General features: G+C 66.1%; 5 protein-coding genes across 8 annotated transcripts; 3 read left to right on the top strand and 2 right to left on the bottom strand.

Moving 5' to 3' along the window:
- Positions 1-102: 102 nt before the first annotated feature.
- Positions 103-3704, bottom strand: MORN4 (MORN repeat containing 4). Of its 2 annotated transcripts, none has more exons than XM_082309297.1 (5): positions 3615-3704; positions 1670-1767; positions 1423-1537; positions 1228-1337; positions 103-1070 (listed from the first exon to the last, which is right to left on the bottom strand). In XM_082309297.1, exons 2-5 carry the CDS (start codon positions 1734-1736, stop codon positions 922-924), a joined length of 441 nt encoding a protein of 146 aa, XP_082165423.1. In that variant the 5' UTR covers positions 1737-1767; positions 3615-3704; the 3' UTR covers positions 103-921. The 2 variants fall into 2 exon arrangements, with proteins under 2 accessions (XP_082165423.1, XP_082165424.1); XM_082309298.1 differs by having other exon boundaries at positions 3505-3696.
- Positions 3705-4240: 536 nt separating this feature from the next.
- On the top strand, positions 4241-11777 carry PI4K2A (phosphatidylinositol 4-kinase type 2 alpha; the record flags this gene model as incomplete). 2 transcript variants are annotated; one of them, XM_082311148.1, is made up of 9 exons in its annotated part: positions 4241-4636; positions 7200-7400; positions 7659-7790; positions 7875-8028; positions 8632-8693; positions 9139-9238; positions 9501-9634; positions 9907-9966; positions 10098-11777. In XM_082311148.1, 9 exons carry the CDS (start codon positions 4241-4243, stop codon positions 10257-10259), a joined length of 1401 nt encoding a protein of 466 aa, XP_082167274.1. In that variant the 3' UTR covers positions 10260-11777. The 2 variants fall into 2 exon arrangements, with proteins under 2 accessions (XP_082167274.1, XP_082167275.1); XM_082311149.1 differs by having other exon boundaries at positions 9911-9966; positions 10098-10235.
- Positions 11777-12843, bottom strand: AVPI1 (arginine vasopressin induced 1). Its single transcript, XM_082311150.1, has 3 exons — positions 12731-12843; positions 12132-12417; positions 11777-12046 (listed from the first exon to the last, which is right to left on the bottom strand). The coding sequence occupies exons 2-3, from the start codon at positions 12404-12406 to the stop codon at positions 11989-11991; spliced, it is 333 nt and encodes a 110-aa protein (XP_082167276.1). The 5' UTR covers positions 12407-12417; positions 12731-12843; the 3' UTR covers positions 11777-11988.
- A 453-nt stretch (positions 12844-13296) lies between these two features.
- On the top strand, positions 13297-15844 carry MARVELD1 (MARVEL domain containing 1). The gene has a single exon (XM_082309188.1). It carries the CDS (start codon positions 13362-13364, stop codon positions 13887-13889), a length of 528 nt encoding a protein of 175 aa, XP_082165314.1. The 5' UTR covers positions 13297-13361; the 3' UTR covers positions 13890-15844.
- A 1637-nt stretch (positions 15845-17481) lies between these two features.
- On the top strand, positions 17482-23651 carry ZFYVE27 (zinc finger FYVE-type containing 27). Of its 2 annotated transcripts, XM_082310527.1 has the most exons (11): positions 17482-17753; positions 17827-17897; positions 17969-18155; positions 18328-18423; positions 18614-18726; positions 19455-19585; positions 19949-20020; positions 20393-20537; positions 20844-20890; positions 21755-21836; positions 22050-23651. In XM_082310527.1, exons 1-11 carry the CDS (start codon positions 17557-17559, stop codon positions 22112-22114), a joined length of 1206 nt encoding a protein of 401 aa, XP_082166653.1. In that variant the 5' UTR covers positions 17482-17556; the 3' UTR covers positions 22115-23651. The 2 variants fall into 2 exon arrangements, with proteins under 2 accessions (XP_082166653.1, XP_082166652.1); XM_082310526.1 differs by lacking the exon at positions 22050-23651 and having other exon boundaries at positions 21755-22043.
- The last annotated feature ends 275 nt before the right edge of the window (positions 23652-23926 follow it).

Here is a 23926-nt window from a genome sequence, read left to right on the forward strand (position 1 = left end):
GTGGGGGGCAAGATGGGGAGCTTTTGCCCCCTGCCCACCCTGCCTGCCCCTTCGCCATGCCCCTATCCCCGCCCGCCCTGCCCAGGCCCCCTGCTCCAGCCCTGGCACCCCACGCAGCCCTGCTCGTGCCCCTCATCCTGGGCTCCAGCGGACCCTGCTCCTTGCTCACCGTTCCTCCTGCCCTCCCCCAGTGTGCAGCAGACATGGGCCAGGCTGGGAGTCCCTTGGTCCCCCTTGGTGGGGATGCTGTTGCAGATGTCCCCAAGGCAGTGGGTGGGCTGGCTTGGCACAGGGACGAGGGGGGCACAGCCCATTGTCTGGCCCCGAGAACGGGCTGGGTCCTTCAGGGGCACCATGTCACCCTGCCCAGGGCACACGGGGGGATGGCCGGTCACCCAGAGCTCAGGGCACAGGCCATGTGGTGCCTGGGGTGCCCACCCTGCCTTGGGACCAGGGTAGCGAAGCGGGCCAGAAGCTGCCCCTCTGCGGGCACGTGGTCCAGCCAGCAGCTCACGGCCAAGGCACCCTGGCAGTGGGGTCAGGGGCCAGCCCCAGCCCATACACCCCTGCTCTGTCCCCCGCAGCTGGCTGGCAGCCCCGATGGTCCACAGCCTTCCCAAGAGGGCAGAGGGGCTGGGCCCCAGCTGCTCCAGCGGGTGCCAGGGCTACAGCCAGAGAGAGAAGGCACCACGGCTGCCCCGGGGCACTTGGGTAGAGAGCACGGAGCCCCGTCCCCCCCACTGGCAGGGGTTCAGCAAGGTGGCTTGGTGCAGACCCCAGCCCCACCAAGGCTGGGTGGCCAGCGAGCGGAGGGCAGGGGGGGCACCCAGCAGTGCTGCGTCCCTGCTCCGGGGACGGCGGGGCCAGCCAGTGTCCGGTGTGGGGGTCCCCACCGCAGTGGAAGGGGGGCACGGGGCACCGTCAAGCTGTCAGGTTGTGGGCAGACTTGGAGGCACCCTGGGCCCTCTGGATGACGGCCGGGCACTTCTCCCGCCGCAGCAGCTTGTTGTTCTCGAAGAAGCCCTCGTTGCGGGGCACCCCATGGGAGCCATCAGGGAAGGTCAGGAGACCTGGGGAGGAGGGGGAAGGGCCGGGAGTGACAGGGCAGGGAGCAGCACGCACCGGCGCCAAGGCTGGAGGGATGGAGCGGGAGATACTGGATGGGGCCGTGCTGAGCTGGGGCCACACGAGGCTGCGGCTGCCCACACCATGCCACCAGGCACTCACCAAAGCCGTACACGCGCCCGCCTTTGAACTCGCCCTCAAATGTCATGTTGTCGCAGCGGGTGAAGACGCCGACGCCGTTGAACTTGCCCTGCACAAACTCCCCCTCGTACCTGTGCGGGAGGAGCTCCTAAGGCAGCAGCTCCCCGCGGCAAGCAGGGATGCCCGGGGGGGTGTACATGGGGGTGCCACGCTCACCTGGAGCCATCGGGGAAGGTGAGCACACCGCAGCCGTGGAAGAGCCCGTTCTCGAAGTGCCCCACGTAAGCAGTGCCATCGGCAAATGTCAGCTGCCCGACGCCATGCCTGCGACCTAGGCAAGGGCAGAAACGGGCACTGCTGGATGGATGGAGGCAGGACCTGCCCCAGCATGGTGCTGGGCAGGGACGTGGGGGCTGCTTGGCCCCCAGCGCAGGCAGCACCATCCCCTCCCGCCCTATCTCACCTTCCTTCCACTCGCCGCGATACTCCTCCCCGTTGGAGTAGGTGAAGGAGCCTTTGGTGAGGGTCATGGTGACAGCCTCCAGCAGCGCAGGGCAAGAGCTGGCAGGGAGAGGTGTGGAGGGTGGCTGCTGGGTGGGGGGAACAGCCCAGCTCACCCAGAGCCCTGATGTCCTCTCAGCTCACGGAGAGGCACGCGTCTGCCCTGGGGATGGCTCTGCTGGGGCACACCGCAGATGAGGAGGTGACCCCAGGAGCTCAGCTGCCCTGCCCTGCCTCTGAAACCCCAGCCGCCAGGTTCGGGTTGCTGCCCGCCCGGCTGCAGGGCTGGGAGCAATGCAAGCCCACGGGGGTCACAGCCCCATGAAACATAAGTGAGTGTCAGGAATAGGAGCCTGGCGGGAGGTGGCTGCCTCCGGCACGGCTCCCCAGCGGGACCTGAGGGGGTCCTGCACCGCAGCACGCTCAGGCCAGGGGACACCCCCGGCTCCGCTGGGGCAGGTCTGGGAAGCAACAGGCATTTGGAGAGGAGATGTTTGCCAGGTTGTGCTTGGTGCCAGCTCTTCAGGGGAGGGAGCAGAGAGCTTATGGGGTTTCCAGCTCCAGCATGGAGGACGGGCAGACCTGGTTCACCCCCAAGGATGGAGCGGCCACTCATCCTAAGAGGGACAGTGGAGAGAGAATCCTGGGTCTCCAGGGCCTTGCTCAGCTACTGAAGGTTTGCAAACCTGCCTGCTGACAGCGAGCAGCCCCCAGAGCCCTGCACACCCCCAGAGCCGCTCCTGCACAGCACAGCTCTCCCCAGCACCCAGGGAAGGCACCGGCATGGAGCTGGCCCCACAGGCAGGCTGGCAATGCGTCTCCGGTGGCTCCCGGTGCAGCTCAGGTGGTGCCTGTGATGGGAAGGGGCTCCCCGCTTCAAAAGGGGGTATCCCTGCTCACACCAGGCTGCGCATCCCTGGAGAGATGGGTGCTGCGCCACACCAACCGGGCAGATGCAGCACCTGGCAGCACCACAGGGAACTTGCAAGGGCTTTGTGTCCAGAGGAGAAATGGCCCCTAGCCAAGCCGAGCAGTGACTGAACAGTGCTCTCTGCTGATAGCAGAGACCAGGAGCTCAGCACCAGCTCCCCAGCCTGCAGCCTGCCCAGCACCTCTGGGGATGCCTCCAGTGGTACCAGGAGAAGGAGAGGGTGCTGCTGCGGGGCCGATAGCGCCTGTTGCATGGGAGGGCTCCCACCACCAGCATGGCCTGTGCCTGGACCTGCTACTTAATCTGGGGAATGGGCAGGGTTTGCTCCGTGAGCAACTCAGTCTGCCCAGCAGCTGGATGTCCCCCCGCTGGCACCCACACACGCCGGAACGTGGCATGCACAGCACCACAGCAAGCAGGGGCAATGCCATGCACACCTCGACTCTAAGCCCATGACCTGCCTGAGCCATGCGCCCACAGGCTGGAGCCATGTAGAGGGGCGAGAGGTGCATGACCCAGCTGGGCCGTGCACCCCTGGGGCAAGGCAGGCACACCCTGCCCGTGCCACGCACCCACGGGGGACACACGCACATCCCCCGCCTGGGCAGTGTGCCCAGCGGTGGTGATTGCACCCACGGCTGATGCATGCATGGGCCGCCGGGTCCATGCACCCACGGCTGATGCACGCATGGCCCGCTGTGTCCATGCACCCACGGCTGATGCACGCATGGCCCGCCGGGTCCATGCACCCGCGGCTGATGCATGCATGCTCTGCTGTGTCCATGCACCCGCGGCTGATGCATGCACGCCCCACCAGGTCCATGCACCCACGGCTGATGCACGCACGCCCCACCGGGTCCACGCACCCACGGGCGGTGCACGCACGCCCCACGGGGACACCCGTGGCGATGCCGGCAGGCCCGGTGCCTGCCCCGGGGCGGTGCGGGCGGCGCAGGGACCCGCGGGCCGCGCTCACCTGGCTCGGCGCTGGCCGCCCGCACCGCTCCCCACAGGGGTCCCGCCGAGGGGCGGTGGCGCGGCCGCCTCCCCTGCCAGCCCCCCGCCCCGCCGGGCGGTGCCACGCCGCCAGCGTCCATCCCCGCCCGTCGTTGGCTGTCTCCACAGCAACCGCTAGCAACGCGGCTGCTCATTGTCCAGCTTCGCAGCACGCCCTCGCCATCCGCCATCTTTGTGTGGGGCAAGGCGGCCTCCTCCGTCCACGGGCGTGTCGGCAGCAGGGCAGCGCCCCCGCCCTGCCGCCATCTTTGCGAAGGGCAGCGAGGACGGCTGCCTCTCCCGAGCGGCCATCTTTGTGCGGGGCACCGGCGCCAGCCCCCCCCCGCCCCCCTGGCGGGGGCGCGGGGCCCCCGGCCCCCACGGGCGAGCGAGGCGAGGCGAGGCGAGGCGAGGCGAGGCGAGGCGAGGCGAGCCCGCCTCATCCAGTACCGCGGCCGCAGCCGCCCCCGCGGCGGGCGCGCTTCCCACGGCAACGCCCGGGCGGGGCGGGGCGTGGGCGGAGCAGCCAATGGGGCGTGGCGGCGCGGTGACGCGGGTGGAAGCGGCGGGCGCGGGCGGCGCGGCGGGGCCGGGCGGGCGGGCGCGATGGACGAGACGAGCCCGCTGGTGTCGCCGGAGCGGGCGCAGGCCCCCGACTACGGGCTGCCGGGGGGTGCCGTGCGCGCCCTCCCGCCCGCCGCCGCCCCCCCGCCGCCCTCCCCTCCGGGCTCCCCCGGCGGCCGGGACCGCGAGCGGCAGCCGCTGCTGGAGCGCGGGGCGCGGGGCCCGGCGGCGGCGCAGGCCCAGGCCCAGGCCCAAGCGGCGGCGCAGGCCCAAGCCCAGGCGGCGGCGGCGGCGCAGCGGGAGCGGAACGACTTCCCCGAGGACCCCGAGTTCGCCGAGGTGGTGCGGCGGGCCGAGCTGGCCAGCGAGCGCGGCATCTTCCCCGAGCGCATCTCGCAGGGCTCCAGCGGCAGCTACTTCGTCAAGGACCCGCAGGGGGTGAGCTGTCCCCGGCCCCGTGTGTCCGTCCGTCCTCCCGTCCCGGGAGCGGGCGGCCGCTGGCCGGGAGGAGGGCGCTCCCGGGGGAACTGGTGGTGCTGGCCCGGGTGACTGGCCCTGGGGGGCTGGTAGGAGCGGCCGGAGCCGCCCTGGGCTTCCCCGGGGAGAAGTGCAGTGGGGCCAGCAGCAAGAGTCGGGGGCAGCTGTGTCCCAGTGCTGCTTCAGCTTCTGCTGTGGCTTCCCTGCCTGGAGAGGAAGGGGCACCCTCTCCCCCAGGCCTGTGCACCCGCACCTCCTGACCACGGTCAGCATCTCCTGGCCGCGGTGACTCCAGCCCCAGGGCTGCCACTCTGAGAGCTGAGATGGTTTTTGGCCTGTGAGACTGGAGCGAGATGTCTCCTCTGGGGCTGTGCGGCTGATACAATCGAGGCAAAGTCCTCGGCATATAGCTGGTCCCCTATAGATGTGGTCAGCTGTGTGGCAGCCGCCTCCACACCACTGACTGCATGTGTGTGTAGCACAGACTGGTTTGTCTTGTGACCTGCAGTGCCCAGCCCAATTACTTGAGCTGCTGCTGCTTCCCGTGACTCCCTCGCCGCGTGTGTGCCGGGATGCTTCCTGGGACGCAGGACTGGGCTCTCCGGTCTCTGGTGTGCCCTACTTTTCCTACCCAGCTGAGCTGGCGGGCTGTGGGGCAATACACGCTTCCTCCTGCCGCAGCCCTGCTCCCTCCCGTTGCCCAATATGAGATGTGGTGTCACTGGGGTGGGTGGCTGGATGAGCTGCCTGGGGGTGGCAGGAGGCCCGAGCTCAGCAAGGGCTGGTGGAGGATGCATGCGAGGAGCCAAAGTCCATGTACTCCTGGCTGTGTCACCTGGCAGGTCCCCTGGACTCCTGTGCTGTCAGTGGATGTGGTGTGTGTCTGGTTTCTGTGGCTTGGTGCCCGGGGTCACCAAAACCTCCCCGCTGCTGGCACAGGAGGGAGCGCAGTGTGCTGCTATTGTGGACAGAGGGTGAAGGCATCAGGCGAAAAACTTTTCTCTTGTGTCTGCTTCCCTCTGGGCTGCTGAGGCCCAAGGTGTCCCAGCTGGGATGTGCTTCACCAGCCCTGCTGGCTGTGGTTACCCCAACTGCTGGCTGCACCTCTGGGCTGGCCCCGCTCCCTCTGCCCTGCTGCTGGCGCCAGGCAGACCTGTTCTCACTGCCAGCGCTGCTCCTGGCACAGGTCTGTCTGGAAGGGGACACTGTGGTGCCAGGCTTCTGGCCTCCGCTCCCGTGCTGTCCCTGCCCGGCTGGGCTTTGCTCTACCGGACTAGTTTCACAGAGCACAGGGCTCTGTGCTGCCAGAGCTCCCGATGAGCTTCTTGCAGGCTCAAATCCAAGTGCATGTTGGCAGTTGTATGCCTTCACGTGGGGCTGATGAGGGGATTGCCTTCCTGCCTGCTCAGGGGAAGTGGCTCCTCTGTGTGATCTGGGGATGGCCAAAGTGGTCCTGTTCCCTCAAACCCTTCTTCTCCCTCTTCCTGGTGGACAAAACCTTGCTCCTGCCTGCCCTGGGCTGGCTTCTGGCCCCTGGCAGACTGGGATTGCACTGAGGTCCCCTGCTGAGGTGCTGGGACTCATGTCCCCTTCCATGTTGTGGCAGGAGCTCGGCTTGGGGAAGTGCCACCCACTCAGGCCGGGGCCGGCACCAGCCATGGGGAGGAGGGCTGGTCGCGTGTGCTGCTGAGTCACCCCCGAGCAGGGGCCGCCAGCCCGGAGCTGCTGCACAGCACCCCAGGGGTGCCTGGCCTGCTGGGGCAGGTGGTCTTGCTCCGGCCCTGACTCTTGTCTCAGCTGTGTGACTTGGCAATGCTGACTTGGTGACGGTGCAGGGCCTTCTGTGTCCTCTGCAGTGGTGGGGTACCTGTGTCGATGTGTGCAAGGCTGGATTGAGGGTTTGGGGATGCTGCTGGTACCAGCTGGTGGCCAGTTGGGAGCTGCCTGTGCCCTCTTGCCCACAGTGTACCCAGAGAGCCAGCCCCTCTGCTGTCTCTAGCTGGGCCCACCAGCACAGAGCCCTGGGCTCCTCAGGGGTCCTCCAGCTGCTCAGCTGTTCTGGTCCCATTTCCTCTGGTCAGTTTGGGATCAGCTCTGTTCAATGGATTTTGGAGCCAGGGCAGGGATCGCTATCCCCCTCCCTCTCCTGCGTGGACATAATGAGCAGCAGAGAGCAATAGCTCTCCCCAGCCATCCAAAGGTCGCTGGGATGGGACTGGGATGTTTACCAGGGGACAGCATGATGTCTTTTGGGACAAGGAGGGTCATTTCCAGGTGTGTGAGCTGGGTATGAAGGTCTTTGGGCAGCACCCTGCTCTCGTGGGACAGGGCACTGGCTGGAGAAGAGTCCTGCCTGCCTCCCTCCTGGGAGCTGCGGGGTCTGCCTGGTCCCAGGGGTTGGTTGTTGCCTCGGTGAAGGGCTGTTCTGGGCCCATCCCTGAGTGTCTCCACTGCAGGCTGGCTCGGGGGGAGTGTCCTGATTCTGCCAACTGCCTTGAGTCAGCCCTCTTCTCTCTGCTCACAGAAAATCATTGGTGTCTTCAAGCCCAAGAATGAGGAGCCGTATGGGCAGCTGAACCCCAAGTGGACCAAGTGGCTGCAGAAGTTGTGCTGCCCATGCTGCTTTGGGAGAGACTGCCTCGTCCTCAACCAGGGCTACCTGTCAGAGGCGGGTGCCAGCCTGGTGGACCAGAAACTGGAACTCAACATTGTTCCCCGCACAAAGGTGAGGGGACAGCTGCTGGGATCTTGTCCCAAGGAGGCTTTCGTGTGCGTCTGCACAGCTCTGCTTGCACCTGTCTTGTGGCACTGCTGACCTCGGAGATGCTGTGTTGAGAGCTCTGGATGTGGACTGCTCCTGCTCAAGCCACGGGGATCCTTGTCCTGGGCAGAGCCGTAGGAAATGCTGTGTCTTGGTTTTATCAGGCAGTCCTGTGACAATTGCCAGGTGTCCCTGCTGACGTCTGTGCTCCTGTCCCCGCAGGTGGTGTATCTGGCCAGCGAGACCTTTAACTACAGTGCTATCGACAGGGTGAAGTCCCGAGGAAAGAGGCTGGCCCTGGAGAAGGTGCCGAAAGTCGGCCAGCGCTTCAACCGCATTGGTCTGCCGCCCAAGGTAGGGCTGCTGGCCTCGGACCCTGCCTGTCACCGCTTCTCCGTCCTCTGCGGCCTCCGGTAACGCAGCCTCTCCTTGCTTCAGGTGGGCTCCTTCCAGCTCTTTGTGGAAGGCTACAAGGATGCTGACTACTGGCTGCGACGGTTTGAAGCTGAGCCGCTGCCGGAGAACACCAACCGGCAGCTGCTGCTGCAGTTCGAGCGGCTGGTGGTGCTGGACTACATCATCAGAAACACAGGTAGGGCCGGCTGCCTGGCCTGGGATGCTGCCTGCTCCTTCAAGTCCTGCCAGCTGGAGAAAGAGGGGGGCAGGGGCTTGGCATCTCTTCCCGGCACCCAAAACTCCTCTCAACACCACTTGGTTGCTGCCAGGTGGCAGCTGCCTGTGGGTAGAGGGCAGCTGCTGTGGCTGCCCACGACTGCGGCCATGCTCTGGCTGCTGGCCTGCATTCTGGAAGATCTGGATCCACCACAGTGCTGAGGTGAAGGTTTGCCAGCTGCAAGGATCCAGGGACATCTGGAGATCCATCACCTGACTGTGCCATCTCATGCTGGGCTTCTGAGTTCCTGCCAGGCTGGAAGGGGTCGGGGTAGCACTCCAGGGCTTGCAGGCTGGCCTTTCTCTTGCAAGCTGGGGATACGTGGACCTCTCCAGTCTCCAGGGCTGCTTGTGTGGGGGTTGATGTGGCTTCCCAGGCCTGCAGAAAGCTCGAGGGCTCTGGGGTAGACTTTGGGCCTAAAACTGGTCTGTCTCACTTCTGGGTCAGAGGAGGAGTTATCTTCTGCCCGGCGTGGTGCAGGCAAGACCTGGCACTGACACAGCTGGTTTTATCTCCTTGCAGATCGGGGCAATGACAACTGGCTCATCAAGTATGACTGTCCCCTGGACAGCGCGGGCGTGCGGGTGAGCGCACAGGGCAGGGGTTCTGCGGGGGGCTCTGCTCCTGCAGCTGCTCACCTGGCACGCGGGCAAGGGATTTCCCAGCTGGCTTGGGTTTCTGAGCGTGTGGAGGCCTGATCTTGTCTCCTGGGCTTTTCATTGCCCTCTCTGTTGGTGGTTTGTGGCCTAGTGGGACTTTGTGAGCATGCGTCTGGGCTCTGTGGGGAAAACTGGTGTTGCTGGACCTGTGCATCCTTGAGGTGAGGCCTGGGGAGGGGAGCAGCTTTGTCCCCTTCCCGCCTGAAGCAGGCAGTGTTTCCCTGCGGGCAAGGGGCCACACTATGGGTGAGAGACTGCTGTGCCTCTGTGGTAGCCAGTGCAAAGGTCCTGGCAGTGGGGCTGCAGGGAGTGGGAGAGGGACTGTTCCTGCTGGGGAGGGCTCCTTGTGACATGCTCTGCTTCCTTCCAGGACAGCGACTGGGTGGTGGTGAAGGAACCCATCATCAAGCTGGCTGCTATAGACAACGGTTTGGCCTTTCCCTTGAAACATCCGGACTCCTGGAGAGCATGTGAGTCCCTCAGGCTGTGCCAGGGCACCCTGGCGAGCCATACAACTCCACACTCGGGCATCCTCTTCAAGGGCTGGAGAGGAGAGGGCTAGGGCTGTCCCTCTGCAAACCTTCCGAGTTCATGGGCAGCTCCGCCTCAGCAGAGGCTGTAGGAAGTGGGTGCTGGACCCTGTGTCCCAGACGCAGGTGATCTGGCACCCAGGGGCATGTGGCACCACGCTTTGCCTTCCCCAGCTCTAATTTCTCCTGCTTCCTCCCGCAGATCCGTTCTACTGGGCATGGCTGCCCCAGGCCAAAATCCCCTTTTCACAGGAGATCAAGGACCTGATTCTTCCCAAGATCTCAGACCCCAACTTTGTGAAGGACCTGGAGGAAGATCTGTATGAGCTCTTCAAGGTGAGCTGGGGGAGCGGGCAAGGATGGCTTGGGAGAAAGAAAAGCGGGGGTGGTGTTGGGGAGCTCCCTGTCAAGGCTGCAGGGGACAGAAAGGTGGCCAAGCTCCTGACAGTGTTTCTAGACTGAGGCATAGCAGGATTATCCCTCTACCAGGAGCTGAAGATTCAGTGTGGGGAGAAGCAGGAAACGTGTGGGACAGGGAGGAGAGAGGCTTGCTTGGGGAACAGGCATCTCTGGGTGAATCCCACTGTGTTTTCTGCTCTCTCTTTCAGAAAGACCCTGGCTTTGACAGGGGACAGTTTCACAAGCAGATTGCTGTCATGAGAGGTCAGGTAAGCTGTGTGTAGGGAAGGCAGATGGGTGAGGTATGGAGCCTCGTCCCTGTGGGGCAGGAAGGGTGCTGGGGTGGATGCTCTGTTGCTCCGGTGGGGCAGCTCCGGCATTGCTGTGTTGTGCCATACAGATCCTGAACCTGACTCAGGCGCTGAAAGATGGGAAGAGCCCCCTGCACCTGGTTCAGATGCCGCCTGTGATTGTGGAAACGGCACGTTCCCACCAGCGCACCTCCAGCGAGTCCTACACGCAGAGCTTCCAGAGCCGGAAGCCTTTCTTCTCATGGTGGTAGCTGTGGGAGCAGCAGGCAGGGCTTGGCCGCCTCGGACTAGCACTGCGAGAGGAGCCGGGCCACCGCCGGCTCCTGTGGCTGGGACTCAACCTTCTGGGTAGAGCGAGCAGGTGCGGCTGGAGGAACCTGCAGCTGAACTGGAGGAGCCAGGCAGGTCGGGCATGGTCCCTCCCCAGCTCCGTTGGAGCTCAGTGCCCTGCCTGGGGCAGAGCCCAGGGGGATGTGTGGGAATCCACTGGGAGCCATGGTGTGGCTGGGACCCTGCCCCTGCCTCCCTCCCTTGGCCTGCATGCGGTTCTAAGCACCCCTGCTTGGGGCTGGGATGAGCAGGCTGCCCGGGCCAGGATCCGTCCAGCCCTTTACACCAGCCACTGGCCCTTTTCTTCCCCGCCGTGCCGGCTGTCGAGCTGGGAAGGCCTGTAGCAGGTTATACCCCCTCCCTTTCCCCGAGGGAGTGCTGTACTCCTCCACTGTCCCTCCTCTGCCCCAACCCCGTGCACGCTGCTTTCCTCAGGGGGAGTTCCTGCTGCCCGCTGGCGCAGCGGGGACCACAATGAACGGCTGTTCTCTGGCTGGGGGCTCGAGGAGGGGACGTACGAGGGACAACTCACAGGGCTGGCTTGGGCGCAGTTAGACACTAAGGGGAAAGAGGTGCTGGCTTGTCCTTGTGAAGAGCAAGCGGCTCTAGGAGGGGCTGTAGCTTTGTGCCCCCCAGCTGGAGAGGGCTGAGGGTGGGTGCGAGCGCCTTCTCCCCCTCTGCTGCCCCAGTCCAGCCCTCCTGCCAGGTCTCCACGGCTGCTCTTGCTTGGCTTTTGCCCCTGCTCCCAGCAAGCTCCCTGGCTGCTGTGCAGCCAGCATGGTGCCAGCTTTGTCTGTGCCTAGGGCCCCCTCGAGGGGCGGGGGGCTGTTGGGGAAGGGGGGGCCAGTGGGGCTCTTCTGCTGCACGGGTGGGAGGTGTGATGGGAGCGCGGGGGGGCCAGCATGGGCTCCTGGCTGCCCCGGTGCTGACAATCTCACAGGCCTGCTGTGGGTGGGTGAGGCAGCGAGCCCTTCTCTCCCCAGAAGCTGCTGAGCTTGTGTTGTATAAAACGGTACCAGGGCTGCTGCCTGCATCCGCTTGCCTTGAGCTGCGGCTTCTCCTGCTGCTGGGGGAAGCCGGTGTTGGGTCTTGCTGTCCTGTTAGCCCATCTTTGGGGGGTGGGGGGGAATGAAGGCAGGTCGGGGCTCTGCTGCTTGAGCCTGGGAGGGGAGAACAGCTCCCTTGCCTCCTGCGCGGGGAGGGGGCTCAGCACTGGCTGCGCAAGCAGAGGGTGGGCAGCAGTGCGATCCCAGCTCCCCGGTCAGGCCCAGCTGCATCTCTGACTGACCCAAAATGTATTGTTCTAATGCACTGTAGAAATGTATGTAATGTATTTAAACCATGCAACTGTCTGAATAACAGAGCTGCCGTTCAGCCGGTTGCTTCCGTGTCTCCGCAGCAGCCCAGAGCGGGTCAGGGCTGTTCCCCTTGCCCCAGGTCCAGCGCAACGGCCCGGACCAAGGTCCTGCCACCCTGGGGGAAGGCCAGGGGTTGGCAGGACACAACCAGAGCCTCACGCATCCACCGCCATCCACCTTTTATTAACCGCTGCACCCTGTGCAGTACACTTCGTGTCCTTGGAGAGCCTGGCTGTCCCGGTTCCCGCCCTCCAGCAGCCCCGCTCCTCCACGGCCTGCCCGCTCAGCGCTGCTACACGGCCCCCGAGGGTGCCTCGGACCCGCGGGCGCCCTCCGGCTCCTCCGCCGTCCTGCGGGGAAGAGGCGGGTGTTAGCGGCGCGGCCCGGCCGCGCTTCCCCCGGTCCCCCCCCCTCGCCGCCCCGGCCTGCACCTACCGCCGGCGGCCGAAGCGCCGCAGGGCCGCCATCCCGCCGCCGGGCCGGGCCGGTCGGAGCCGCCGCAGGGCCCGCGCCATGCGCCGCTGCCCCGCGTACCGGCAGACGAGGCGGGCGCGCTCCTCGGGCCGCTCGGCCCCGCCGCTCCGGAACAGGCTCCGCAGCTCCGGCAGCCCCACGCCCTGGAAGATGTTGGCCGAGGCCCGCTTGCGGCCGCGGGCTGCGGGCGCCGCCCGCCCCGGAGGGTCGCTCACCACCGAGGCCGGCGTCCCCATGGCTCCGGCCGCTGCGGCACCGGAGAGACGGCGTCAGGCTCCGCTCCCGCCGCCCGGCCCGGGGGAGCGGGTGCCCGGAGAGGAAGGGCGGGCGGCGGGGGAAGGACGCGCCGCGGCCGCAGGGAGAGGGCGGGCCGGGGCGCCGGGCGGGAGGCCAGCCGCTCGGGCGGGGCCGCCCGGGGACGCGGGAGGCGCCCGGCTCGGGCCGGCGCACGCAGGTCCGGTCCCGCCCCGCCCCGCCGGTGCCCGGGGCGCTGGGCCGCGCTGGGCCCCGCCGTGACCCGCTTTCGACCCGCTTTCCCCCCGCCGCCCCCCGGCACAGACCTGGCAGTGGCGGCCGGGGCCGGGCGGCAGCCGCCGCCGCCGCGCTCCCGGGGCCGCGCCGCGCCGCCGCGCCGGGGTCCCGCTGCTGCCCCGCGCCCCGTTCATTCACCCGCCGCGCCCCGCCCCGCCCCGCGCCCCGCCCCGCCCCGCGCCGCGCCACCAATCCGCGCCCGCCTCCCGCGGCCGGGGCCAATCGGCGCCGAGGGGCGCGGCCGCTCCGCCCCCTCGGCGGGGGGACACGTGGCGCAAGTGATGTCAATAGGCGGGGGAGGGCGCGGCGGGCGTCACACCGAGAGGGAATCCCCGGTGACGTAGAGGGGAGCCCCGGCGCGCTCCCCCCCGCCCCGACCCCGCCGCCGCCTCTCCCGCGGCGCGGCCCCCCCCCGCCCCCGGGGCGGCGGGACGGGAGGGGCGCGGCGGCGGCGGGCACCGGCGGGTGTCCGGTGGGCCGGCGGGAGGCGCGGCGGGGCGCGGGGGCGGGGCGGGGCGGAGAGGAGAGGAGAGGAGAGGAGAGAGGCCCCGCGCGGGGAGGGCCGTTAAGCGCCAGATGTTTGGCAGCGGCCGGGGGAGGAAGTCGCCACCGGGGCCCTGAGTCCCGCCCGAGCCGCGCCGGAGCAGGCAGGGCCCCGCCATGGCCCGCACGGCTCCCCCGGCAGTGCCGCCGCCCCCGGGGCCGCCGGCCCGCGGCTCCCTCAGCCTCCACGGTGCCTACCTGCGGAGCCCGCTGGGCCTGCTGCGCCTGGGGCAGCTGGCGCTGGGCGCTGCCTTCTGGGTGACTGTGGCGGCTCACAAGTACGAGGGGGCGGCCCACTTTGCCCTCTTCGCCGCCGTCCTGGTCTGGCTCCTCACCCTGGCCCTCTTCGGGCTGAGCCTGCTGGGGCGCTGGGCGCTGGTGCCCTGGCTGGGCTCCCGCTGGCTCCTCACCAACCTGGTGCACGACCTGGCGCTGGGCGTGGGGCTCTACGCGGCCGCCACCGGCATCATGGGCTACAAGGCCGGGAGGAAAAGCTATTGCAACCTGCCGGGCTACAGCCAGCACTGCCTCTACAGCGCCTACCTGAGCGCCTCCGTCTGCGGGGGCATCGCCGCCTGCCTGTACCTCTTCTCTGGGCTCTACTGCCTGTCACGGCGCTGCCGGGACCAGCGCGACATCATCTGAGACCCCGCGGCGCTCAGCTCCCCTTCTCCTCGCCTGCGGACAGAGCGCAGCCCTGCTTTGGGACAAAGTGACCCTGCCGCCCCATCCCCTCCTGGCTGACTGCACCGCGCTTCCTCCGGAGACTCCTGCGCAGACGGATGGACAGACGGGCCTTCCCCGAGCACGGCTTCCCCTGCATCCCGCTGAGACAGCGTGGACACCCAGCCGCTGCACAGGCCCCTCTCCCACCCCTGGACAGAAAGACGGACAGACGTAGGCTATCGCAAGTGGAAGGACCCAAGCGGAGAGCTCCTAAGAGGGACCCCAATTTCTGGGAGCCCCCCAGGGCCCCTGCCCAACTCCCCTGCCCCCGGCCTTGCAAACGCTGCCTGCTCAGGTGGGTGCTGACCTGTCCCCGGGGTGGAGGGGGACTGGCCTGGGGGAGCTGAGCAGGGGGCAGTGGTGTGTAGTGGGGTTGGGTGGCCATAAACCCCCACCCCCCACCCGCTGGCAATCCCCTCCTGCAGTTCCCGACCGCGCAGTTCCCTAACGGAGGCTCTGATCTCCGCTTCCCCAGCCCGGGCCCCTCCTCCTGTCTGGCCTGAACACGTCCGCCGTCTTGCCAGAGCCCCGCGGGGCTCAGCCCCTCCCTGCCCTGCGTTCTGGGGGTGCGGAGACACCCAGGTCCCGCACAGCCTGACCCAGCATCATCCTGCCCCCCCGGACACGCTGTCCCGTTTGGGGGCTGAGCCCGCGTGGGGCAGCAAGGCCTCCATCGCTGCGGGGCGAGGGGAAGGGTGAGCGGGGATGTAGCCTGGTCCTGTGACCCTGGGCGGGGGGGTAAATTCCTCCAGCCTTGGGGTTTGTACTGCCTGGGGATGGGGCCAGGTGCCCCTGGGGGAGAAGGGAGCGGGGCGCCGGGTCCTGCCCTCCTGCAGTGAGGTTTGTGGCTCTGAGCCATCCGGAGCCATCGAGCCTGCCCCAGGGCCTGGCTGCTTTGGCAGGGACAGGCACGGCTTCGCCAGCGGTGCTGGAGACTGCCCTGCAGCCCTGCCTGGCTCCGTGGCGCTTGGTTTATCATCCCAGAAAACCCTCGTCTCGGGACTCTCTGGCTCCATCTCGGGGCCCTGCGCTGCCCGGAGACCGGAGCAAAGTGGAGGGAAAGGGCGAGCGCAGCAGCATGGCGGTGCTGGGCTCCTGCCAGCACTGTGGTCCCAGGGGAGCTGGGGCCAAGCTTTGCGGGGACACAGCCCGTCTTGGGGAACAGAAGAGGATGCCTGTGGTGGGGCCAACTGGAGGCGTCTCCTGGCCCTGGATCAGCCTCCACAGCCCGCCGAGTGCCAAGCCCCGAGGGGGCTGCGCGGGGCCGACTGGAGCAACGGGCAGCCAGAGACTGGGGATTTTTGGAGGAGTACCGCGCTGGGGCTGCCCTGCCAGGAGCCCTCCTTGCCCTCCCTGGGGGCAGGTCCTCTCCATCACTCCCAGTGCGAGGGAGGGTCTGCCCCCATCTCTGCATGGGCTCAGATCAGTGGTACAAGTGTTCCCAGCAGCTGGCCACAGGCTCTGGCTGTTGCCTGGGGTTCCCTGGTGCCTTTTTGGGGTGGAGAGCAGCAGCTGTGATCCCCCTGGGGCACAGAGGGGTCTGGGGTTGGTGCTGAGTCACTGCTTCCATCATGAGGTGCTGTCCCAGCCGATCCCCCCTTGTGCTCGGGGGCCCTGCCAGCCCCCAGGCCACCTACTCCTTCCCTGGGCAGGACATGCTGCCCCTACCCTGTGTCAGGGCTGGTCCCCGACACCGCCTGCCCCCGCCTGCTCTGGTGCAGCCCCTGGCCCAGGCTGCCTGAGACGCCCAGCGGGGCTTCTGCTGCCACAAGTGCCTTTCCCCAGCTTCCCGCAGCCCTGCCTGTCACGCCAGCTCTGTACCCCTCCAGCCCCATCTCTGGTGCCTATGGATTCACCTTCCAAATAAAGCAACGTTGGCGCTCACTGAGTGTCTGGGGCTTTGTGCCGGGGCTGGGACCTGCTGGGGATGGGGTCTGAACTGAGATCATACCCAGCTCTGTAGACCTGTGCCCTGTGCCCTCCCTGCCTGGAGCCTCCAGCCGTGGTCACAATGTCCTGGGGTCATGGCCAGGCTTCCTGGTGCTGAGCCACCGATCCCTGGTAGAGAGGCTTAAACCCCTGCCCTTGGGGACAGGGGCTGTCCCCAGTCCCGCTGTGCCCTCCAGAGATAGCCTGGTGCTGATGTGGGTGCTGGGTGCGGGCACCTCCCGTGGCTCTGCATGCAGAGGGAGGCCAAGTCGTGGGGGCTGTGTGGTGGCAGGGATGCGATGGGGACAGGATGGAGCTGCATTCCTATGGGCTTCGTCACTCCCGGGCTGAAAGGGCTCTCTGTCCCCGGCCGGGGCACTGCTGGGCAGTTGTGCCCATGCTGCTGGGCCCCCAGAGGGGCAGCCGGCATCTCCTGGGGCTGGCTCCGCGCACTCTTGGGACAGGGATCAACCTTGGAGCTCTACCCGGAGCTGGGGCGTCACCGGGCCACCCAGCCCTCTGCCCGTGGGACATGTGCCTTGCTCACCGGAGGCTGCAGGAAGCTGGCAGCAGCGTTGAGCCCCGCACTGTCCTCATAGCCCAAGAGCCAGCATAGGGTTAACAAAGTTGCATGGAGTATTATGGGATGGCACCCTCCCTTTTGGCAAGGGTCACAGCCCGGGGTCCCCAGAGCATCCCTGGGAGCCAGCAGCCCTGCCCTGCTGCAAGCCTCTGACCGGGACAGCCTGCAGTGACCGCGGCGGTGGGAGCAGGACCACAGGCTGCTGTGTGGGGCAGCGCCAGCGCAGCCAGGGCTGGGCTGCTCTGGGGCACGGAGGGCAGCGGATGAGCTGCCAGCCACGCTCAGGGGCCAGGGGGAACCCCCCGCTCCCTCCCAGGGACCCCCGCTGCGGGGCTGGTCTCTGGTCTCTCCCTGTGGAGAGATGCCCCGGCAATGGAGCCCATGGGACAAACCCACAGTGCTCCAGTACAGCTGGGAGCAGGCCATGCCGAGACCCAGGCTGGGACTGAGCCCTGCACCAGGATTAGACCCGGATCAGGGTCAGAGCCAGGCTGGGACTGAGCCCCGCACCAGGATTAGACCCGGATCAGGGTCAGATCCAGGCTGGGACTGAGCCCCGCACCAGGATTAGACCCGGATCAGATCCAGGCTGGGACTGAGCCCCAGATCAGGGTCAGACCGGGATCAGTGCCCAGCCCCGGACCGGGGCCGGACCCAGACTGGGGCTGAGCCCTGGACCGGACCAGAACCGGATCGGGACCGGGCCGGGACCCAGATTAACCCCAGATCAGGGCTGAGCTCGCGTCCCGGCCCCAGGTCGGCCCCGAGCCCCACGCCCGGGCCGGTCGCAGGACCCCGAGCGCACCCACGGGCCCGAGCCCCGGCCCCGCCGCCGATGGCCCCCGCGGGCCGGGCCGGGCGGGGCGGGGCCGGACCGAAACACCGCCGCCTCCGGGCCCTCTTCCGCCCCTTTGCCCGCGCAGGGGCGGGGCTTCTGCCTGCCCTTCCTAGCCCGGCTCTTCTGATTGGCTGCGTGCCAGCGCCGCGGGTGAGGTCACGGCGCACCTGGCGGCTTCCCGGAAGCGGAGTGCAGCGTAGGGCCCAGCTCGGCCCCGCTCCCCGGCCCGTCCCGTCATGCAGGCGGTGGAGCGGGACGGGGCGGCAGGCGGCCCCGAAGGGGCGGCGGGAGGCGGTGAGGCCCCGCCGGAGCCGTCTCCGCCCAAGGCCGCCGCCGCTTTCGATCTGCTGGAGCTGGTGCGGAGCTACCGGCGGCTGGAGCTCTACCTGGAGCCGCTGCGGGACGCCGCCGAGGGCGTCCGCTCCCTCCTCCGGTAGGTGCGGGTTGGGCCGGGACCGAGACCGTTCCCGGGGCCTCGCGTCCCTCACCCTCCCTCCTCTCGGCAGGTGGCAGCGGCCAGTCTGCTCCCTCCTCGTCTGCCTCGGCCTCAACTTCCTCCTCCTCACCCTCGGCCAAGGTGCGTGTGGGGGGGACAGGGCCCCTCCCCTGCCCGGACCCCCCGGGCTGACGCTGTCCCGCCTCTTCCAGCCGCCTGGTACTCGGTGCTCGCCCTCTTGGTGGTGGTGCCGGCCCTGCTGGGCTACCTGCAGGAGACGTGCCGGGCCCGGCCCTCGGAGCCGGAGCTGGTGCGCAGGAGGTACCACAGCGTCCGGCGGGAGGACCTGCGCAAGGTGCAGCTCTCGCGGCAGGAGGCCGTCGCCCAGGTCAAGAGCTTGTGAGTCTCTGGAGCCCTCCCGGCTGCAGGGCTGCTGGGGCCTCTGTGGCTGGGAAGGCTCCTCCGTGGCTGTGGAGGGCCTGCATGCATGCCACCGTAAAGCGTATGAGTGTGGGGGAGCCAGGGTGTGTGTTTGCGGGGCCTTTTTGTGACTGTGAGGTCTCATTCGCAGCCTGATCCAGCTGGAGGGGTTCCTGAGCGGGATGTGCTGCAGCTGCGAGGCAGTCTACCGTGTACTGTACTGGGAGAACCCCGCTGTCTCTTCCCAGTGAGTAGCATCGGGTCAGGCATCCTGCGGCGGGCTCAGTGGGGAGAGGGGCCCGGCCAGGCCTGTGGAGCTGTGTTTGATGTGTTTGGTACTTGGAGAGAGCAGGTGGAGGACCAGGTGAGGGAAGGGGGCTTGTGCTGTGGTGTGAATTGCTCTGTCTTGACTGCAGTGTCCTGCTGCTCCTTCCCAGGTTTTATGGGGCGCTTCTGGGCTCTGTCTGTGTCCTCTACCTGCTGCCCCTCTGCTGGGTCCTGGCCATCCTCAACAGCACCCTCTTCCTGGGCAACGCCCAGTTCTACCAAGGTAAGAGACCTCCCTGGAAGTGGCTCGTGTGGGACGGGTTGGGGAAAGGCCCCCCGAAGCCAGAGATCCTGCCCTGGACCTCTCCCAGCACCCTCATGTGAGCCCAGTGTCCCGTGTCGGGTTCTGCCATGGGACCTGAACCCCCCTGAGGGCAACGATGTCCTAGGGATGGTGCTCAGCAGCCTAGGCTGGGTGGTGGGGTCCTGGGGCTCAGCTGTGAGAGGTGAGAGTCTCTCCTGATATGTGTCCTGGCCTGGGTGCTGTTTCCCGCTCTCCTCTGTGCTGCGGCAAACTGGGGCCTGGCAATGCAACCTGTACGTGAGCATCGCCACCCTTCTCGGTCCCTGACCCTGCTCTGCAGGACTTGAAATGCTCTCGGTGCCTGTGGCAAGGTATGACACAGGCTTGAAAACGTGCCGTCGGAGGGGAGAAGAGCTGGAGGCGCTCCCTGTTCTGTGGCACGTCCTGGATGAGATTTGTGTGGCTGAGCCATGACTAAGGCCCCTGCTGTTCCCTATCCTGAGCTGGGGCAGGCAGTGGGGGGTTCCCTGCTGCCCTAACTTTGATGTGTGAGCAGAGAAGGGCTCAGGGTACCTGATGGGTGAAGGTTGTATGTGTCAATGTCCCACCTTGCGCCCTGGAGATCAGCTCTTGCAGCTGGCTGTTGTGTGGTGGGGCTGGGAGAAGGGAAGTGCCACCCCGCTCCAGCCACTCCTCCCTCTTACCAGTGATAATGGAGCTCAAGGCCTCGATCGACCAGTGTGTGGGCGCCAAACCCCTCGAGAGCACTCCTGAGCCTGCCGAACCCCTGCCAGCTGCTGCCCCCCTGGATCGGACCCCCACACCCACCAGCACAGAGGTGAGATGGGGGCAGGGCTGGCAGTTGTGGGGTGGGAGTTGCAGGGTCAGCCCTTTGGTCTGACTGTGCCTGTGTCCCTCTACCCACGAACTCCTTCCAGCTGCCAGCTTTGCTGGAAGCCTGTGAGCCCCTCCTGAGTTACTGGGGGGCTGCCCTGCTGCGCTGGGGGCTTGGCTCAGTCCTTTTGCTGCATGTAAAGATGCAGTCTGGGGAGGCAGGGGCTCACCTCACCTTCTGGGACTCATGTCTTCTCGTGGGGCTGCCAGGGGCCTGGTCCTTTGTCCCGCAACTGGCTTCAGAAGCATGGGCCCACCTTTGTACGGGGGTGGGGGTACAGGATGATGAGCTCTGAATCTCTTGCAGGACCTTACCCCTGGCAGCGTGGAGGAGGCAGAGGAGGCAGAGCCTGATGAAGAGTTCAAAGATGCTATCGAGGTTTGAGGCTGGTGGGGGTGGGCCGTGCCTGCAGGGCAGCTGAGGTGGGAAGGGGTGAGGGCCTTGGTGGGGCAGCTGGGTGCTCAGGGAGGGTGGCTGTGGGGCTGGGCGCCTCTGACTCCATCCGTACTGCCTCTCCTCTCTGTCCCATGCTGCGGGAGAAGGAGAACCAGCTGTTGGTCATGGTGAGTACTGCCATGTCAAGGTGTGCAAGAGGGGCATCTCCTCCCAGCTGGAACTGGCAGCCTTTGCCTGGTTTGCCGGTGGCTTGTGGCGATGCCAGGTGGAGCATCCTCCCGGTTGGGTGCCCATCTCTGGGGTGGGTGGCTCTGCAGCCACCCCTCTCTGCTCAGCTGGCCCTGCTCTCTGCAGGAGGATGACGAGAGCTCTCAGTGCTCAGCAGATTTTGACCTCAGCCTCCCAGACAACGGTTTTATGAGCAAAAACGAGGTGATCCGCAGCAAGGTGTCGCGCCTGACCGAGCGTCTGCGCAAGCGCTACCCCAGCAACAACTTCGGTAAGGCTGGGAGCAGGTGCTGCTTGGGGGAGCTCAGCAGCGCGGGGTCTTGCGCTGCTCCCAGTGGTGACCACTGAACTGGGAGTGGACAGAGTGGTGTGGTACCTGCTAGGGCTGTGCTGGCTCCTCCCGTGACCTGCCCACTCCGTGGGGAGGATGTTCCCCACCCTTCTAGGAAGGGCAAGGATGGGAAGGTGCAGCAATGTCGTCTCTGAGCTGAGCCTTTACAATAGCCATGGGTGTTCCTGTACCTCTTGCAGTCCCAGGCACCAGAGCCCTGCCTGACCTCTGCTTTCTTTCTTCCAGGGAGCTGCACAGGCTGCGCAGCCACCTTCTCTGTGCTCAAGAAGAGGGTGAGTCTTCAGCTTCTACCCCAGCTTGCTGCCTGCACCTGGGGCAGAGGTGTTGCACATGTCTGGCTCGCCCTGGCTTTCTCTGGCAGCTTGGGTGGTGGCCTCAGTCACAGCCCAGCAGCAGATGACCTCAGCTAAGTGCTGGGTGTTGTCGCATGCCTAATGGTGCCAGGGATCCCTTGTGCTGTGGAGCCTTTGTCTATTTGCTCCTTTGGAAGGTGCCTCAGGCCAAACGTGCGTGTGCTGGTGTGGAAGGCACCTGCTCTTGCCCTGGTTTAGCCCGTTTCCTGCGGCCTGAGAACTTTCTGGTGAAGCAGAGCACGGGTCTGTTTGTGGGAGCTAGAGGAGCAAAGGCTGCCCCTGTTGTCTTATCTGAGCCCCTACGTGTGATGCTTGGCACACGGTCCCCTGGGCAGTTCTGGGAAAGATGTCTCTCTTGTCCCCTCCAGACTCGCATTGCTGTCTTCCTGCTGCCTCCTGTTCTCCAGACTCATGGCCCCCTCCCCTCACTCCTGGCTTAGTCTGATACATGTCTGGGGCTCCCTGGAGCTTGCGTCCCTCCAGGGTTACAGCATAGGAAGTGATATAGTGTCCTTAACCCTCCTGGAGCCTGTGCTTTCTCAGGCTGGGCACAGGCTGCCTGTGATGTTAGCACATACTTGAATGCAGATCCAGCGTTAGGCCTGGGCAGTTTGTCCAGGTGTTGTTGGCAGATGACCCCTCTGCTGTTGGCGTCGGGGCTCAGGGTTTGCACCCACCCCCCTTCAGCAGGGAATGCTGTTAGCAGTGCTCTGGCACTGGGGTTTGCCGGGGAGGGCTGGGAGTGGGCCCAGAGTAGTGTCTCACCTCCACCTCTCTCTACAGCGGAGCTGCAGTAACTGTGGGAACAGCTTCTGCTCCAGGTGTTGTTCCTTCAAAGTCCCCAAGGCTGTGATGGGAGCCACGGGTGAGTGGAAAGGTGGAGGAGGGCAGGGCTCCCGCTCCCACCTGCACTGTCTGCTGCAGGGATTTGCCCCAGCCTTGGTGAGGAGGGTGGACGGCACCTGCCCAGCGCAGCCTGGCTTGGGACGGAGCGGTGATGGGTTTGCAGCTCCGTGGCTGAGGTCCCTGGCCTGTTGTGGAGAAGGGGGACATCTCTGACACCTGCTTTCCTTTCCAGCCCCGGAGGCTCAGAGGGAGACGGTGTTTGTGTGTGCTCTGTGCAACCAGGTGCTCATCAAGTGACTGAAACAGGCCCAGCCAGCTCCTGGGTCCTGCGCTGCCTGAGGCCCGGGACAGCGGGTGCCCTTGCAGCCGGGAGCCTGGGCTGCTTGGTTCCCAGCGTGGCATCACCCTGCCAGAGGACGCTTGCGCTCACTGTTCCTCCTGCTAGCGCCAGGCTGGGGGCAGACCAACCCTCCTTCCCACGCAGCATCTGCTGTGCCAGCTGGGTCCCTGCGGCGGAGCATTGCCTGCAGCTGTGCCCCCATCCCTGCAGCTGCTCCAAGCTCTGGGCACTCCCCAATACTCGCTGCGCCCTGCTACGTACTTGCCTAGGCCCTGTGGCCTGTGTCGGTGATGGAGGAGCCATCCTTCCCGCTTGTGGTCCTACCTCCACCTCCTGGGTGGGGCAGAACAACCTCAGGGCTCTGTCCCTACCTTTCCCAGCACTGTGATAGGTGACTGTATTTTTGGGATCAAGTCAGAGCTCTATCTGCATTCCCAGGAGATGTGGTCTTTGGTCCTGGCTCAGCGGAGCCCTGCTAGTCACTGCTGTGCTCCTTGGCCTCTCTGCCTGCAGGTTTAGTCTCCCGCCCCCGCCCCCCATATTTGGCTGTAGTGCAGAGGAGGCAAGAGGGTAAGTTTGGGCTGGGCTGTGTGGTCTCCAGCTGCAGCATGAGAAGAGGCACGAGTTAGTGCTGCTCTGTGCACTTAGTGACTGCTGCTTTCTACTACAGATTAATATATAAGTGTATATAGAGAATGACCAATAAATCTCTTGCCCTCAGCTGGCTCTTGTCTTGCCCCAGTGAAAGCTGTCTGAGGCCCAAGGTCACCCCAGCACCTCTGTGACCTTGGCCCTGCTGTCCTGCAGGTGGTCGCGGAGAAATGGTGTGTCTCTGCCATCAGCTCTCCTTGCTTTCTGGGGTTTCCATCCTCTGTCATGCTGTGGCCTTGTTTGCCCCCTGCTCAGGGCTGTGTGCAGCTGCCCCCCCTTGGCTGTGCCAGGGCCGCATCCTGCTGGGCTGGAGCCGGGGAGCAGCTCAGCTCTGGCAGGAGCTGCTGGGTTTCCTCTCTGCCTCCCGGGGCTGCTCCTTCCCCTGCCCTGCCCAGGCGGTGGTCCCGGCAGCTGCCTGCGCGCACAAGGGTGACCTTTCCCTGTGTGAACAGCAAAGTGCCCAGCTATCCCAGGAATGTGACCCTGGCTGCTGTGCAGCTGGGAACGGCCATGGCCTGGGTCCCTGCCAGCCAGCTGCAGCTTTGGGGGGTCTGGGGGGGCCAGTGCTCTCGGGCTGGCATTGCCCAGTGCCCACCAGGCTGTGACACCCACCAGCCTGGAGAAGGTACTGGGGGCCCAGATCTCATTGCTGATCCTATGCCTCACCAGTGTGGGCCAGCCCCGGGGGCAGCCTGAGCCCTCCTCTCGGCCATTGGCTCATAAACCCCTTCCTCAAGCTGTGCCCTGTGGAAATCTGCGGAAAAGCTGGGCTTGGCAGCAATGATGAGGGTGTCTGAGTCGTGCTGGGTGTGCTCCAAGGCCAGGGCGCGTGGGGGGGCTGGCACGCAAAGGGCTCAGCAGTTACTGGGGGCAGCGGAGCAGCCGTAACATTGGGGAGGGGGCTGTGTAGCACCCCAAGAGCTGTGGGGTTGTGTTTGTGGGTGGGGGTGTACCTGCAATGGGCCAAGTACTGGTCTGCCGGGGGCTGGGGGGGCTGAGCTGTAGAGCTCAGCTGGCCAATGGTGGGAGGCAGAGAGAGGTTACTTGTCTTTCTAGAGAAAACACTTGGAGCGATGAGCACCATGGCCATGTATGTCTAAATGCTCCCTGGAAAGATG

The sequence above is a fragment of the Platalea leucorodia genome, assembly GCF_965183815.1.
Source record: "Platalea leucorodia genome assembly, chromosome: 4".
Classification (NCBI taxonomy): Eukaryota; Metazoa; Chordata; class Aves; order Pelecaniformes; family Threskiornithidae; genus Platalea; species Platalea leucorodia.